Source organism: Hesperophylax consimilis, chromosome 4 (assembly GCF_061612785.1).
Source record: "Hesperophylax consimilis isolate HC1 chromosome 4, BYU_Hcon_1.0, whole genome shotgun sequence".
NCBI lineage: Eukaryota > Metazoa > Arthropoda > Insecta > Trichoptera > Limnephilidae > Hesperophylax > Hesperophylax consimilis.
This window is the reverse complement of record NC_142839.1, coordinates 25,984,942-26,002,976: the sequence shown is the minus strand read 5'-3', so window position 1 is coordinate 26,002,976 and position 18,035 is coordinate 25,984,942. Positions and strand designations below refer to the sequence as shown.

The window sequence follows — 18,035 nt, the reverse complement described above, 5'->3', positions numbered from 1 at the left end:
CCTTTTGACACCCTACTTCCCTACTACTTATCCACAATCGGAGACCTTGTACAATTTATATTCTTAGTAATAATTTATAATTCAAAACACATAATATTAATATGGCATTTCGGCATAAAAAATGGTAACATGTATTATTTTCTTTGGACTAATTTTGAAGAAACTCATCTCATGTTTGGTTTCAATAAGCAACTTTATACATATTAGTAGGATAGTCGCTGTTAATATTTGTCAGTAGAAGAAATATCAATTCAGTGCTATTTTGGTGAGTTACCTAATAGTCAGCATCCACGGATCCATATTTCCTAGAAAGTGTCTGCCATAATCTGAAAGGTCCCGGCCTGCCACTAACTGACTGTGAACATTATGGACAAAGTGTTCCTCTAACATGTCGGGGATAAATAATTAATGTAAGATGAACATTTCTCTTTTAAAAGTTCCAAAAGAATTTAAAGAAAATCTTAACTTAGGTCAGATAAATAGTTATTTGAATATCAGTACATTACATTTTGAAATAATCACATAAAGTTCACAGTTTGGCAAATAGATTATCCATTTCAGTCAGTCTGTGCCAAACAATAACAAATATAATTTATGGTACACCGTCGCAGTACTGGCTATGTGCAATTTATTTAAAACAATTCAGAAAGAAATCATAATTATTAACCTGTTAACCGGGGAGTTCCGTTTTGAATTACACAGCATATAACGGGCGCGAACTCCTTTACTAGGACGTATCAGTACGTCACTCCCGGAGGACGTAATTAAATATATATTTTTTTTTTCATTTATGCATTATAAAAATGAAAACATCGAATTAAAAAACTAGAAATTTTACAAACAATCATAAAGATTACAAAAAATATAAATATAAAAGATTTTAATTCCAGAACAATAAACAAAAGCACACAGATAAGAGAGAAACATTGAGCTTAAAAAATGAAAATATGTAAAAATTTAAATTCTATTTCCGTTTGATATGCTCGGAAATATACGTCCCGCTCGTTCCAGGGCGCAACGTATATTTCAAGGACGTATTCATATGTCCTACCCGTACCCGATACTGTTTACGTTTGACCGTAAACGTAAACAGTATCCCGCCCGGTTAACAGGTTAATTGAGCGATTTATAAAATTATAAACAAAATTGCGTTTTTAACCATGTTCCCATGTAAATTAATAAAACATGTGTGTTTTTTTGCGCACAGCTTGATTGTTCCTTTCTTCATAAGCTTATTTTTGCCATACATATATATATACAAAATTTGATTGCTCCACAGCAAGACTAACAGGTTTGGCGTTCATGGTGCATATAGTGCATGGTCATTTTGGTCTTGCATGAGCCATTTGTAGGAAAAAGTATTTGGTGAAATCTTACACATAACCAGTCCAGCACAGTAACGATAAATCATTTAAATTCACTAGTCTGGATTCTCTATGAAAATAAGTTCTTTAGTTAGGAATAACGCTACTCGACTCTTCACAGTATTTGTGACACACTATCACATCACTAAACATTTCTAAAATACATATATGTATACATACATACTATGTTTTTGCTTTAGCAAAGAAATAAATAAAATTAAACTAAATATAATAATATATACTCAATGATAACTATTATGACACTCTTTCACCTGTGCTAGGGATAACATACATTTTAGGCTCATCATTATTTGTACTGAACTCTGTGCCTTCTTCTATGTTTTCTGCCTTATAAATGCAAACGCTTTGTTCATTTAAATTGTCAGTCTCATCAAGTCTGGTAATGTACACCTCTAAGCCATCAAAGTTGGTAAAATAATCAGGAGTCAAGTTCTTCTGCGTGTTGAAGTGGCCTTTCAGATGATCTCTTAGAAACTGTGATTGCGGGGCAGCATAAGGGCAATGTGGACACTCAAAGTTGCCCCCTGCCCCGGGTGCGTGTCGTCTGACGTGGTTGTCCAGAGCGTCCCGCCTCTGATTGGTGTAGGGACAGTACATGCACCTGAAGATTTTCTTCTCCTCCGTTACTTCCTTATGGCTGGCAGCGCTGGATCTACGACGATTCATCAGATTCAATGTTTGTTGTTCAGTGATAGATAGACCACGATCCCGTTTCGCGCCGCCCTCTTTATGTGTTGAATGTTGAGGCAATGTCTTTATTGCTAATTGTATACTTTTATGAGCTGGGGCTTGAACTCCTGTTGGGTTATTGTTCTGCCGATTAGCATGAGCATCGGCGTTCATCTGATGTTTACGCATATGTTGAACATAATTGGCATAGTACTTAACAGAGTAATCGCAAAGTTCGCACTTGTACCTCTGTTTCGATCCGTGCAGTGAGAGATGAACTTTGTATTGTTCTCGTTTTTCAAATGCAGAAGGGCATTTATGGCACTTGTAACGTTTTTCTTTTTGGCGACCATTTTTCAAATAAGTGGGATAAATGAAATCAGGATTTCCATGCATGAGAAGGCCAAACTGGGGATCAGCCTGAAGCACCGGAGGAAAATGATCATTCGGTCTGGTGACAAGTTTCTCTGAAAGTGCTCGCTTTTCCACTGCTGTTTTATGTTGAAACAGGTCAGTTCCCGATAAGGGTATATGCTTATATACCATATCATCTCCTGATTCATAATCATTTTGTGCAGGGAAATTTTCAGGATGATCGTGAACTGTTTGGTGTTTACGAAGATTACCCAATGTTTTCACCGCATAGTCACATTGTTTACATTTGAATGCTCCATTTCCTCCGTGAAGACTTATATGGTAGTGAAGGGCAGAATTCTTAAAGAACTTAGCTGGGCACTGGTTACAGACAAAGTGCTTGGCGGAGGATTTAGAGCTGGGAGTGTCCTCGATGGAACCTAATTCCATGGGTTCATCCATTATCTCGATGGTTTCACTTTTCTTGGTTTCCGTCACTACTATCCAGATAGGTTCAGAAACATCAAGGTTGACTCCTGAAGCCACACCAACCACTTTTGGCTGTGAGAAATTTGGATGTGTTGGGTGCATCCCTTGTAGGCCCTTGGTTTTGGATTGGTATTCTTCTGAATGCACGCAGTTATGCGCCATTAGATGTGACCGTTGGCGAGCGGTGTATGAACAAATGTGACATTGATATGGCAGTCTAATATTGTGAAACTTGGTGTGAATCTGCAGTTCTTTTTCAAAAAGGAATCTCGCCGGACAATGTGAGCAAAAGAAAAGTATTTTATCGGAAGACTTCTGTTTGATCTTGTCAGCATCTTCTTCAATGCACATCTCCTCAAGATCAACTTGTTCTATGCCCATCATATTATTATCATCTTCATGTAGATTTATAAACTCTCTCAAGTGGCTAATCTGTTCCTCGTCGCTGGTCTTAGAATATACTTGGCAAATCACCTTGGGGTAAGTATTATTGTGAACTTCCGAATGTGTAAACAGGACATCCATTCTGCTGCAGCCGAAAGTGCAATTGGGGCATTTTAAAACTCCGTTGATGTCTTTATTGTGCATGTTCTCGTGATCAAGAATGTTTTGTTTTTCCTGCTGGACTAATGGACAAAATCGGCATTTGAATACCTTTTGGAATTGGTTCTCAACTGAAGTCCACATAGGGACCAGTTCGGTGTGGGATGTTTCTAGTGTTATATTAACGGGATCAGCCATGTGTAACTCGTAAGCTATGTCTTTTGGTGTAGGAATGCCGTGCACTTTCATATGTTGGTGTAGAAGATGTCTCTTTGACACTTGATAACTGCAAATGTCACACTTGAAAGGGGCATCACCCGCCTTGTGGAATTGCTCATGGTACATGAACTGTGATTTACTGTTACTTTCATATGGACAGTCTGTACATTTGTACCTCTTGAGGGGGGCACCGGACCCGACACCAGCCTCTGTCCCGGCACTCTTGCAGCTGAGGATGTTGGCGATGTATTGCTCTGGTTCTGTGATTCCATGCAGTGGCAGGTGCTGTACCAACTCTTGTTCGGTGCTAACAAAGTACGAGCAAATGAAGCATTTGAAAATTGAATTGGGACATAGTGTATGCTGTTTAACATGCATTTCATAAGCTTTTCTGTCTGAGGATGTGAATGGACATTTTGAGCAGATTCCATCAAAACCGGAGTGGTTTGGAGGGTTTTTTGGCACGGATAACTTATCGGGAGAACCCTTTTCCCCGACAATTACTCGGACGTCACCATTGTGTTTCAATCGGCAATGTCGCTGCAACAAATAAAGAATCAATTAGAAATATAATAATCTATTTGTATACATATTAAAAATTACCAAAAACAAGTGACAATCATTATGTAATTAATAATATTTATATTCTGTGCCAAAACATTATTCTGAACATGACGGATAGGAAGAAAAATGTTAAGGAAAATTAAGTTTTTAATTATATTGATATCTCAATGCATGTGCTGTAACAGAGTGCATGCCACTATCATTGACATTCATCAATAATAATAATGATTGGATGTATAGCACCGTTTTCGTGAGAAAATCACCTCAAGGGCGATTAAATTTATAGTCATTGATTAGCTAGTACGGAACTGGCTTTTAAAATAAATATAGCATAATGTTAAATAACTCGCTCTTTAACTCATCGAGTAGGTTGTGAAATGTTTGAAGAATTGATCAACCATTATATTTCGAATCGAAAGTTGGAAATCTGTCGTCTGTTAAAAGTAAAGTAATTTAAAAAACTTGACTTTGATAACTTCACAGAAAAAATGATGTATTTATCATAGACCTATCAAAGTTAAAATTAGCCTATAAGATTAATAATGCTACAAATACTTCTAAGGTTTAGTGCCAACGTCAGGGTTTTTTCCGTTGAAAAGTATGTTTCTAAATTTCCAATCTTTCTAACTTTCTGCAAGAAAGTACTGTACTAATTGCTTTAATTTAACAAATCAAAATATAATTTCTCCTGAAATTATTTGCTTTTGGTATTTGTAATTAGGAAATTAAGTACCTACCTACATAATTATAAACCATAAATATTTTACGTGACATTTTTGTCACATTTGTCTGAAGAATTGTCATGATCCAATGACAATTCTTTTTTAGAACTCTTTTGAGGCTGGTAAGTATTAAAGTATTGATTATTCCGATTTGACAGTTCATAGTAAGAATCACGATCATGCGAACTCTGGCGTGATTAAAAGGTAGTATCCAATACGGCCACCATCTTGAACCGGATCCGGAACGTAACAAACAATTTAACAGACAGATTAAATGCCAAATGGTCGAGTTAAAACAGCACTTCGATACGAATCCAGTAAATTATATGAATTCAGTCAATTATTCGAATTCATTACGAATTATTAGGAATTCAGTCAATTATAAGTGGGTACCATACGTATACTATAACTTTTACAATTATGTATATGAATTTTAAAAAACTTCAACTGTGTATATTTAAAAATAATTGTAACATTTATGCATGATTTGTGATTATCCTAATTAACACTTGTGTTAAGGGGGTGACAGATTACTCTACAGCATCAAAGTGTTTTATATAATTCCGTATCGCTCGCCAAACAATCTCATACAGACCTCTCACACTTGAAAGATGATGTGTTATAAGTGAGGGCGTGGCGATGATGATACGATGTGATCTGCTTGCCAGGCTATATTTGAAAATGATCTGATCCCATATACTGCCTACGGCAGGAGAGGGGGTCAGATCAATTTATGGAGCGCCGTGATCACGCGGCTGTCATCGGTCAAGGTGACAGATCCCATCATGCAAATAACTGATATTCTGCGGCATTTCCCCAGTTGATCTGACCCCCCTCTCCTGAGGAAGGTTATAGCGTAGCGAGACACCTCAACATATAATCTGTATAGGCCACGCAAAAGCTTTGAAGTATATAGCGTAGTCTGTCACTACCTTTAATATGAACACCAAACTATTCAACAAGTCTACACCATAAGTATTCCATTTTTCTATTCTACTAATAATATTTGGCTAATTTACTATTAAACTATTTCAACTTTACGATAAATAATCCCCTGTTAGTAGTTATTAGTAAGCTGTTAATGGGTGAATATGTAAAAATGGGTAGGTACTACATATCTAACGGTGATGAAGAACTACTTTCTTTTAGGACAGGTTGTTTCATAGAATTTGAACAATTCATCAAATTTTAAAAGTAGTTGAAAGTTCTACTCAAGTTGTGTTATTAGTTTCTTGTTTATCTTGATTTATCTATAAACATTCTATTTTTTAAAACTGATTCTAAAACTATTTTATAAATATATTTTTAAAGAAAGACAAACATTCCCAGGTTACAAATAACCTGACCATGGAGAAATAACATCCTTCAAGAACCTGAAAATATTTTAATATTTACTAGCGTCATTTTCATTGCCTTAGAGCCAGTTGAGGAATAAAGAACTCCAGTGATAAATATTATGGTTTAAAAAATATATATATTTATATAGATCAACAAATGTTGATTCTGAATATATAAATTTTATTATATATTATTATACGTAGAATTTATAAATCGTCATTTAAAAACTAATAAAACACAATCTCACTAAAACACACCGTTGGGTTGGTACAACTGAATGAGCTTATTCATCACAACCAGTCTACATGAGTAAAATGGTCTACACATTCACATCAGGATTATCAATTTGTGGAGAATTCCCCAAATTGAAGGGAATTTCTAAGATTTCCAAGAATTTACTTTTTTGCACTGAGAACTTTTTTGTGAGGAAATTGCGGGGAATCTGGACATTTCTTGATTATCCAACCAAATCAAAGAACAATATTTACAATAATTGTGGGAACGCACTATATTTTGTTTTCATTCGCAGCAAATTTTCAAAAAAAGTATATTTTTAAAGTCTAAACGGAAGAGAAAATCCGAAAATGACCAGATAATAAATAAAAGCTAATTTCAATAGAATTTTATTTTATTTTGGAAGCAAAGGAACTTGTGGGGAATTTGAAAATATCTTCATCTCCTGTGAGTATTTTATAATACATGCATTAGTAACTCTGGTCCACATTCACATATGAACCGATAAAAATGATTTAATGCAGGTTTATCAGGTGCGGTCATGGATGCATTTTTGGAGTTTGATTCAATACGTTATTGACGAGATGCTAAAATTTTACCTAGTTGTTCTTTGATGTTAAAAGCAGGTAATCGTAAGAATAAAAAACATCTCAACTCTGATACAAAATACAACGAAGGTTGAAAAAAAAATAGGCTTTTTGAGACTGGTGATGTCACTGGTCACGTCCATAGATTTGATGCAATTTCGGGGGACCCAAAAAATTTTTACTTTCAAAATTATTTTAACTATTGAAACTAACTAACAATAAAAAAATATACAGGTATATTAGTTACTGGGTCAATATTGATTAATAAAAATATGGGCTGCAGTTACTCATTGAACTCATGATGCCCGGGTGGGAACCCAACACAAAGATTATGCATCAGATTTTTTATACATATGAAAGTCCAACAATTTTGGTCTAATTATTTACAATTATTTATGGAAATAAAAAAAATTGGTTACTAAAGTTTCCTTCTGTGAATATAAGTTCAAACATACAAGTTAAGTGAATGAAAAACAATGAAAATTACTGACAAAATCGAGAAGTAAAAAAATATAATTTGTATAAGTGATAATATTGATACATAATATTCTCCATTCATAATTTTCTCAACACTGGCTGATATTTTCTCAATAAAATTATACTCATTATTGGTTGCATTTTAATGACATAAATTCAAAGTTAGTGCATAGTGTGAAAGTTGTGTCGTTATGACTATACAATTGTCAAAAATATGACACCTAACATTTATACAAATACCCTATAATATTAATAATACGCCCAACTCCAGTGAAATAGTGGCAATATCAACAACTCTGGCTGCTAGTTCAGAATATTGACTTTGACATTCCTTTTAATGAAAACAATTTGAATTTATTTATTACTTGGTGGCGGTGTTTTGCGATTTCTAATTTGTATTTTGATCAATATTGATAAAAAAAAATATTAAAATGTCCCAATATGTGTTGGTATGTGTAGTTTACGGATGTAATAATTACAAAAAACAGAAACACGCCAAGTCGTTATTCAAGCTAGTTGGTGATACATAATATGAGTTTTTTAAATCCTAGCAAACAAAATCTTATTGATTACATAAAAGTGGATTATACCATAAAAATATAATTATAAAATAATTAAGGTAAATTCAGTGTTAATTGAGTTCCATGTAGCATTTTGTGTTCATGTTGAAGTTATGTATGATCGTCAATGTTGATGTTCTGAATTTATTATTGAATGTATTATATACGCTGATATATAATACATTTTCACATTTAATTATTATTTTTTTTTAATTTCTCACAATTATGTAAGTATTTTATTACCTTTCTGAACCATCAAAGACAGAGTTAATAGCCGCTTTCATATTTTTTTATGTATAATCAAAAAAAGCAGTATGTGGGTTATCGAATTTTTGTTGTTGTTTGATTTCTATAATTTATTAACGTAAAATAAAGAATATATTTCACATAAAATCCATAAAAATTTATGAGAGAAAACCAAGGTGCACAACTTCATGGCGTTAGTCTGGCATGTTGCCATCAGATTATATGGAAAATGTCTGAAGTTTCAGGTATTATTAAGGGTATTTAGGGTATTTGATTTATATAATCTCTCAACCACAGCATGTCTTTCGTCACATCTCCTTCTGTTTGTATGACCCAACATTACAATAATAAACAGAATAAAAATAATTCCACGTAATCTGACCGTAGGTACCAACTGCAAATTTCAATATTTAAGAGTGCTTAAAATTATAAGCCCAACGGAAGGATCTATACAAAGGATTAAGATACCAATAAATAATTAACCATAATAACTAGTATTTTTACTGGTTTTGTTTCCACACCATTAGTTTGTTGAAATCAGAGGCAGACTGGTCAAGGAGTAAAAAACAAGATGGATGCTAATCTGATTGTTCTTTTTTTAATGAGTTCTCCTTTAGAAATTGCATTTTGTTGTTGTTGATATTAATATAAAAATATTAATCTGCCATTCTGCCAACGATTTATATAATTATTGGGTTAGTAATATGACAATAGATACCTGAATAACATGCTTCCAATTGGATACCTGGTAACAATGACCACAGCGGTAAGACAAACTCCCAATAATTTCTCCGTTCGCATTGGTCATAGTGTTCTCCGTAGCTTCTTGTCGAATTCTATCTTGTTCTTTCAGTTCTTCGGGCAAATGGCTGTATTTTGAATGTTTCCGGACATGCAGGAGGAGAGCATCTTTACTGGTATTCCTAGTCATAAAATAGATCATTCTAAAGCTACAACATTACACATGTTATAAATAATATAATATCCCCTGAGATTTGTCATGTTCACATTTGAGCTAGTTATAAAAATAATAATAATTGGATAACTTGTACGGTACTGTTTTTGTGAAAAATCACCTCAAATAGATAAATTATTCAAACTAATGAATTTTTGTGGTATGTATCCCCATGTATTTTATTAATAAAATCATTGGTTAATAAGTGATGATTTGCAGATCATTGTTCATGCTTCTTATTTATTAATAATCATAAACACCCACAATTGATGAGACATTTTTTAAAAAGAAAAGTTTTTTTTTACCTGTATGCACATTTCTTGCACTTCCACATGGTCTTCTTTGTCTTTTTGCATTCAAGACGTTCTTCTTCGCTATTCAAAGTGTCTTGTAGAGGCAACGGCTCATCTAGAATAGAATTCTCTGCAAAATTAGCATCATATTGTTGTTCAAGAGTATTGTCAGGCTGGTCTAATAATTGACTCCTGTCTGATTCGTGGTGGCTTCCTTTTCGGCTTAGTGAATCAGACGGCTCTGCCATAGCGGACTGCATTAACGTAAGGTATTTATTATATTTACTATAGTTTCTTCGTCCGGTTTCATCTGTCATTAGCACTCTTGCTTTGGAGTGATCTGGGTCACGCACAGATTTCAGTCTAATGTGTTTAGTTATATCCCATCGCCAGTTGGATCGATAAGCACAAAGCGAACATTCAAACGGTTTCTTATTTAAATGACCAACAATGTGAACATGAAACCGAGATGCTGTGGAAGCCCAGAATGAACAGTGAGGACACTTGAATACTTTTTTTCCTCCGCCTGTCTGGTCATTATTGTTTGGGGTAGATGTAAGATTTCCTTTACTTAAAGTTTCTTCCATTGTCATGTCGGAAGGATTTTCATTGTGACTGTTGTCAAATGTTGAGGAATTACCTTGATGCAACATTTTGTTCCAAACAAAAACGACATTTTCCATGGGATGTCGGACCTGTGGATCATCAACAGAAGCCTCGTCTTCTGACTCAGGTCTAATGGGCATTTCTATTTTGTCAGTTTTAAATTTGTCATCTGCAGATTCGCTATCTTTTCCTGCCAATGAACAAGATTGTATATGTATGACCAAGTCTAAACTGGATTTGCATCTATGTCTACAATATTGGCACCTGGTGGACCCTGATCCGGCTGTTGCAAAGTTGTTGGAGCTTTTGGCCTCGGCATTGCTGCAAATCTTCTCGTGAACGGAATGTTCCGAGAGGCATTTAGATAAATGACCGCAATCTTTACAGGACAAGTCACCACTTTCTGCGGAAGTTGTCAATAGTTTTTCTTTCAATTTATCAAAAAATGAAGCATTCTTCTTCTTGAAGATAGTTTGCGTGGAAACTTGAATGGATTGTTGGGAGGATTCATCGCTGCCTCTCATAGACACATTGTCACAACCCTGATCATTGCTGTCATCATAATGATCAGACACATTTGCCGATGAGATGTACTTCACATCATCCGAGGATTTGACAGAAAAACTTTTTTGAATTGTTGTCAAATTTAACGGCACGCTCGTGGACTGACAAGTCTTCTGTGGCTGATTACCCGTTTGTAAATGAAGTGGAATTAGGTTGGGAATGGGACGGGGAACCTTTTTTAATTGAGCCTTCAAATTAAGTTCTTCACAAAGGCTAGGCTTGATGGATAAGTTGGCTTTGGGAAACATATCGTAGTTTATGAACTCATTGGCATCCTGAAGAGAATCAACATTAGTGTCCATCTCCTGTCCATCAGCTTTACTGCTGGAACTCTGTCTGTCATTGCTGTTATCCGTCATCATTGCCATGTCTGTGAATTCACTCTGTAAAATAAACATACAAAAAGACATGAGTAATAAATAATTGAAAGTAGAATAGTAGTCTGAATGAATTGTAAATGAAAGTAGCACTAACCTGGATGGAGTCCCCGGTGCTAGTGTCATGATCAGGGGCGCGGCCAGCGGACTGACCACTCTGAGCGTTGAGCACGTCGCTGCCACCAACCTTGTTGCGGCGCCGTCCAGTGCCCATCCCGGCAATGGGCTGCCCGGCTGGTGGCACGTGATGGTTCATCTCGTGCACCGTAAGGCTCTGCTTGATGTCGGCTGTGAAGTTGCACACGGAGCAACAGAAGGCACCGGTTCCGCCGTGATTCTTCATATGGCGGTCCAGGTTCCACTTGTACGGAGTACGGAAATCACACACTTCACACTTTATCATGGGCATGGAATGATATTTAACATGTTTCGTAAATCGTGCTTTTATATGGGTCACATAATTACACTTGCCACAAGGAAAAAACTTTGTTTTAATATGTTCTTTGCGCTCATGCTTGGCCAAGAGACTTGCTACGTTGGTGGTGAAAGGACACAGGGAACACTTTAGGTTACCACGGGTAGATTTCACCGGATGGATGATAATGGGTTCAGGGGGGGGGACGGGAGGTTCTTCCTTTTCTATCAACTCATCCATATCCAACTCCTCCGACAGAACGGGTCTGGGCCCCGGTTCTGGGGTGGGTTCCCGGACTTTGCGTTTGTTGCTGGCAGGAGGCTCCACTCCTTTGGAAGTACCATGAACCATTTTCATATGCCTCAAAAGTTTTTGAAAGTGTTTGGAAGCGTACAAACAATGAGGGCAGTCGTAAATTTTTACTTTTTCGTCATGAACGTCACGCAAATGAGTTAGAAAATGTCTGGGATTTTGTGTAAAGTAATTGCAATGAACACAGTTATAGTTTCTCTTAATTTTACACTGAGGGAGATCCCCATCAGATAAGGGCGGAGAACCTTCCTCCACTTGTGTGAAGACGGGCGCAGCTAGGGGCTGGAGGGGCTGCAGGGGCAGGGTGAGCACGGGGGCTGGTATGGTCCCTTGTATTGCGAGTGCGGCACTGAGCAGAGGAGTCTGGCTGATGTCCATGAATAGTCGGTCTCCACTCACAACACTCCTCACTATCAGTGTGTCACCCGATCGTTGAACCATAGAAGGGGAGGCCATTATTTAAAACTGCAAAAAAGAAAAATAATGTTATTGTAACTTGGTGCTGATAGTGGTATAATTTTTTTTTTAAACTTCTATAGATATAATAGCTGGGTTGAATAGTTATCGAAATTTGTTGATATTACCACAAACAAAAACATCCATAAATTTCGCTTCACTGCTGTGATCGATTCGTTGAGATAAGAAATGGTTTTAATCTATATATATCTCTATATATGTATAAAAATAAAGATGTAAAAGTTCGTTTGTTCAAAATCTTAAGGATAGGTTGTTTCAAAAGTTTTTTGCAAAGTGCGTCGTGTCAAAATTTCAAGGCCATCAGTGAAGAACTTTCAGAGGTTTAGGACGGGTTGTTTCACAGAATTTGAACAATTCATCAAATTTCAATGTTGATTTTAAAGTTCTGTGAAGGTTCTATTAGTTCTGTTCAAGTCCTAACTCTCCGAAAGTTTTTTTTTTTTTTTTAAATATATAAGTGGGTACAGGATGTTATATAAGTACATATGGTTACAAAATATATTTATGTTCGCAATCTCACCAATGAAGAAACTGGTTCTTGTGCTTGGTGAGCGAGTTACACTAATTATAAGAAAAATAGGAACATCTAAATACAGTGGTGATGATTCATGATAATTAGGAACATCTAAATACAGTGGAGATGATTAATGATAATTAGGAACATCTAAATACAGTGGAGATGAGTATAGACTGATAATAAATATCAATAAAGGGAAAAACAGGCATTATTTAGTTCTTCACCGATTGCCTTGACACGACGTTTCATTCGAATACGCGTGTGTTTAATTTAGTTGTGTTTTTTAATGTGTACCTATGTTAAATAGATGTCACCTGTGAAAGGTGCTTTAAAAAAAACAGCTCCATCGTCGCTGTTGGACGTAAAAGCAAAACGCATTATTGTTTATCTATCTGCACAGACAAATTGAGTCACAGCAACGCGTGGCGGGGTGCAGTAATTAGTAATATTATCAGAGATGTGCAAAATGGGTACCCAAAACCATTTGAAATGCAAAATGGAAATGGGTCAAAACTTTTCCATTTGAAAATGCAAAATGCAAAATGGGTTTTAGAAAAGCATTTCAAATGCAAAATGCAAAATACCTATTTTCAAAATGCATTGAAAATGCAAAATGGTTTCTCAGGTCAAACAATTAAAATAATTATAGAATTTTTAAACAATTTTGTCATTTAATAAGGGACATCAATGTAGAACAAACATATTAAATGATGGTAAATCCAAAAACACCATGACTACAGATTATGAAACCAGAAAAAATTTGCGCGGGACTAATGTTGCCAACGTAAAAACATAAAAACTGCTATTTTATTTTATTTATTGTTTGAAACATTTACAGAGTGTTAACAATTATTACATTTATATTATTTGCGTGGGAATGTGAACAGATATTAACACCCCAATTAAAAATGTTCACAGCATGCGTAAACAAGGTTTAGTTGTTATTAGGCGGAGATGGTAGTAGTAAAAGAAAAAAAAACATAAATAATAATAATTAAAAAGAAATATAATGCTATCTAACATTTAATATCACAGCGTCATGGCCCCATGTTCAGTATTTTTTGTAATGGTATCACTCAATTGCCAGGGCTCCTACCAGGGAGCAACTTGACAAATGTAAATTATCTCTCATAGCGAGGTTGAGGACAGACTGATTTGGGGATTATGAAAAAAAAATGAGTGGAGATAGTAGGAAGAATGTTGCAAAAAAGCATTTAAAATGGAAAATGCATTGAGAAAAGCATTTAATATGCAAAATGGTTTTTAGAAAAGCATTTAAAATGCAAAATGGAAAATACCCATTTTGCATTTCCATTCGAAATGGATTTATTTGAAATAAAGCACATCTCTGAATATTATGCATTAGTGCTTGCCGGGTATTATTTGCCCACAAACTAAATCGTTTCAATGTAGAGTTCGTCTAGCTTATCTAACCTCCCAACCAATCTATATTATTCAACATAATAAATTGTGGCAATTTTGTAGCGATGTATGAACGTGCATGAAGCATGCAGTAATTTAGTTATTTGGCGATCCACCTTTTATAAAGTTTTTACTAAAAAAATAATGGATAATTTCGGTGCTTCTATCGAGTGTTAATTAGATAACAATTCAGAGAATTAAATAGTAGGTAAATAAACGCAAATCTGTGCGACAATGATGCAATGACCATTGCATTGACGTCTACTACCTGCCGATTCGTTTATTTGAACTGACGCGAACTGACGTGTCAAGCTCAAAAAAATAAAATCCCTTCATTTCATGCCTTGTTCACATTTAAGGTGAAAAAACTCCTGACGACTTTGTCTACTCAATGACAACAGTCATTGTCGTAAATAAATTGCTCACTATTGGCAGCAATAGCGATTAGCGATACATTTTTGGGAATGGATAGAAATATACAATTTGGGGCAAAAGTAATGTCATAATGAGAATGTGCCATATTTTTTGCAAATGGCGTTAAATGTCATTGTGCTTTGACATTTATGTTGTAGACAGATAGATAATTATTAGTTGTCAACAAGATGACAATAAGCAATGGAGCGATACACACCCGAAGAACGCGGAATTATAGCTACTATAATATAATATAGTAATTAATTACTACTTATTTGATCTGTTGTTTGACGCAGGTGGGGTAAAATTAAAAGTAATATCATAATGTAAATTGGCTGCCATTTTGTTAAAAAATAAAAAAATGGGCTCTGTTTTCACAGAAAGTTTATTTGAAGGTTTGCAAGAGACGCTCGGCCAGACCCTTCACATGATGCAGGACGACGAGGAAAACGACGACGAAATTCACACTGCGTTAAAACAACAGATCTGAAATTGAAATTCAAATAACCAGTAACAATAATTCCGCGTTATTCATAATTCATAGCTTGTTTTCAACTAATTCCCCATCTCTCTACAACATAAATGTCAAAACACAATGACATTTGACGCCATTTGCAAAAATTATGGCACATTCTCATTATGACATTACTTTTGCCCCACTTTGTATGTAGATAAGATAGAAAAAGATGCCATAAGCATTTAGACCCCAATGATACGAATAGGGAAGGTTGCCTACCCATCGACAAGGCTTTTCCTGAAGCCTTATTGACAATATGGGTTTATTTACGCTCTGCAATTTTCGTCATCCTGATGCTAATATTTTTAGTTGTAGGTAGGTAATTTAACGGGTTTGCAAACAAAACTATTCCAAACTAATTCAGAATGGCAAAAATCGTGCATCGAGGAAAAAAAAGTTTTTTTTAATTTAAGCGCTCAATCTTTCGCAGGTGCGGGTTGCGAACCTGATTTACAATAATTATTATTACATACCTACCTGCAAACCACAAGAAACGTGAAATCTTTCATGACAGAGCTGCATAATACTTATCAATACGAATCATTATTATTAAACCGCCCACAATCCATTAAACATAAGTGTGGTAAGAAGAGAGAACAGTCAGCGTTTGCATATTTGAGGTTTACATTATTTGTATACATTTTACTCGAATCTTGCACGGGTGGTTTTATCCAAATAATGTTTGTACCTAGACTGACCTAGACCTAGACGTTGCTAGTCAGAACCCACAATACTGTCATCATGTAGAAATGTAGAGGGAGAGGGTGAGAGGGAGGTCGGAAACGCTGAGATCAGAGTTATTGCGAAAAAAAGCAATATTAATATTACCTAAAGGTGTAGTTTTATCGTGTTTTCGCGAAAGAAGCATAGTTATCCAAGATTGCTTAATTATCTATGTTTTTTTCGTTAAAATAATAATTACCTTGCCCAGAACGATCTAAAGATATTTAGGAAGAAAAAAAACGCAACCTAGAAAATATTTGGTTTGTACTTGCGGAAAAACATTCCCACTATTCGCGTGTTACGTTTTCATTTTAGAGGAGAACTAAAAAATAGAGCACAAACTATCATTCTAAGTCATGCCTGCGTGATTCTCCCCGAAACAACAAAGCATAATGATAACGCCTTCAAACATTTAACATTTTATGTCACCCAAACTATAACAACGACGTGTACGGCCGAATGCCCGCAGAAATTATAATGTTACATTGTGGATAGGTACCTACGTAGATTATGGCCGGACCCTTTTTCAAACAAGACGTGGATAAAAGAATTCCAGCATTGACAGCGTGTGTTGGGCTCATCACCGACGGCCGTGGCTAGTAGCTACTCGCTACACAGCAGAGTAGAGCCCTATAATCGTATCGCACGAATCGATATCGGCCTCGTTCTTCTCCGCATCGCATCTCTTGCGTTGCCAAAACTGCAACCCGTGCAGGGAGTCGGGAGCCGGGAGCAGCGAGCAGGGAGCCGGGAGCAGGGAGCAGGGAGGCAGGAGCCGCACGCAGCGGCGGGCGGGGGACAGCGACCCTCCGCGGTCGCTCCAAGCAATCAATATCAGGTCTACAGCTACAGCAGAGGAAGAGGCCGTTGCTAGGGTCCGCCCGGCCACCGGCGCGCGTGTGTGTGAGCCGCGCGAGTGTGGGTATTATCCGTGTACCGTGTAGCAGCCATCCTGCATGTGAGGGAGTACCTACCCGCGGCAGCTGCTGACTATCGCAAGCAAGCGAGCCACAGACCATTCACACTAACATGGTCTGCTCTGCTTTCCTTTGTGTCGCAGCTCTCTGCAGGGAGACAGACTTCAGACACCGCCGGCAGATGATTGCCGCGCAGCGCGCAGTGACACAAGACACAAAGCACAAGGACACAACACGAGATAATGACAGCGTCACATTGCCTAATCACACCTACTTATTATCTATGCGCCAGTAATCCATCTGTAGGTATAAGCTGAAAAATTAAAATACGACACGTGTTAAACTTGGATCGTAAAACTCGTGCAATCGTCATGCTGACATCTTCCATACTTGGATGACTTTTAACAAGATAATTTATGCAAATAATGTCAGTCCACAATGTCGATGCTCTCACAGGCGGTACCCGCTCGACGCCCTCTCTAGGCAGTGATAAAGCGCCAGTAAACTAATCCAGTAGTTATTATATAGGCACCTGCTGATGCACTACTGAAATAGTAGAAACGTATTTTTATAAACACCACCAAACAATTAATTAATTAAGGAAGGTTTTTATTAGTTACAAAATATCGATTAGATTTTATGCACCTCCTACGCAGCATCCGGATCAACAGAAATCGTTTGTTTTAAGGTAAGTACCATGGGAATCGATTAGGTACCATCTTGTTATATGATATAAGTTTCTAAAGATTCGATCCGACATTACGAATGTATGACGCGGCGAGGAATAGCGCACCAACACCTATAGAGTGATAGTAACGTCATAGTATTATTATTACGCAGAATTTCTCACGGCGAGGACGCGGGATTCAAAGGAGAGATCACGTGTAAAGGTACATGGTACATGGGTAGAAAGGTGGGGTAAGGGTAGCTCGGAGGGGGTGGCGCATGGCGTAACAATTTGTTATTTTGCTCCGGAGCGCAGAGGGTCGCGGAGAACTTGTATTTCAAGAGGCGTGCAAGCAGCACTCCTTTGTGAATGTTGTTACATTTTACCCTGGCTTTCCGGGAGATTTGAACATCTAGCAATTATTATTATTTATTATAACAATATGTAGTTAGGTCCACTGGTTTGTTAATTT

At 36.5% G+C, this 18,035-nt stretch overlaps 1 protein-coding gene across 5 annotated transcripts in view; it reads right to left on the bottom strand.

Annotated features, from left to right (window-relative positions):
• Positions 1-1,612: 1,612 nt before the first annotated feature.
• Positions 1,613-18,035, bottom strand: part of LOC149424439 (uncharacterized) — a 101,948-nt gene continuing 85,525 nt past the window's right edge. For 3 of the 5 annotated variants that reach the window (XM_089651559.1, XM_089651561.1, XM_089651560.1), the window contains exons 2-5: positions 11,280-12,374; positions 9,648-11,188; positions 9,106-9,310; positions 1,613-4,199 (exon numbers count right to left, since the gene is read on the bottom strand). In XM_089651559.1, the coding sequence (XP_089507685.1) occupies positions 1,620-4,199; positions 9,106-9,310; positions 9,648-11,188; positions 11,280-12,365 (5,412 nt within the window). In that variant the 5' untranslated portion in view covers positions 12,366-12,374 and the 3' untranslated portion in view covers positions 1,613-1,619. The remainder of the gene's footprint in view (positions 4,200-9,105; positions 9,311-9,647; positions 11,189-11,279; positions 12,375-18,035) is intronic. The other 2 variants (XM_089651563.1, XM_089651562.1) reach the window with 2 other exon arrangements.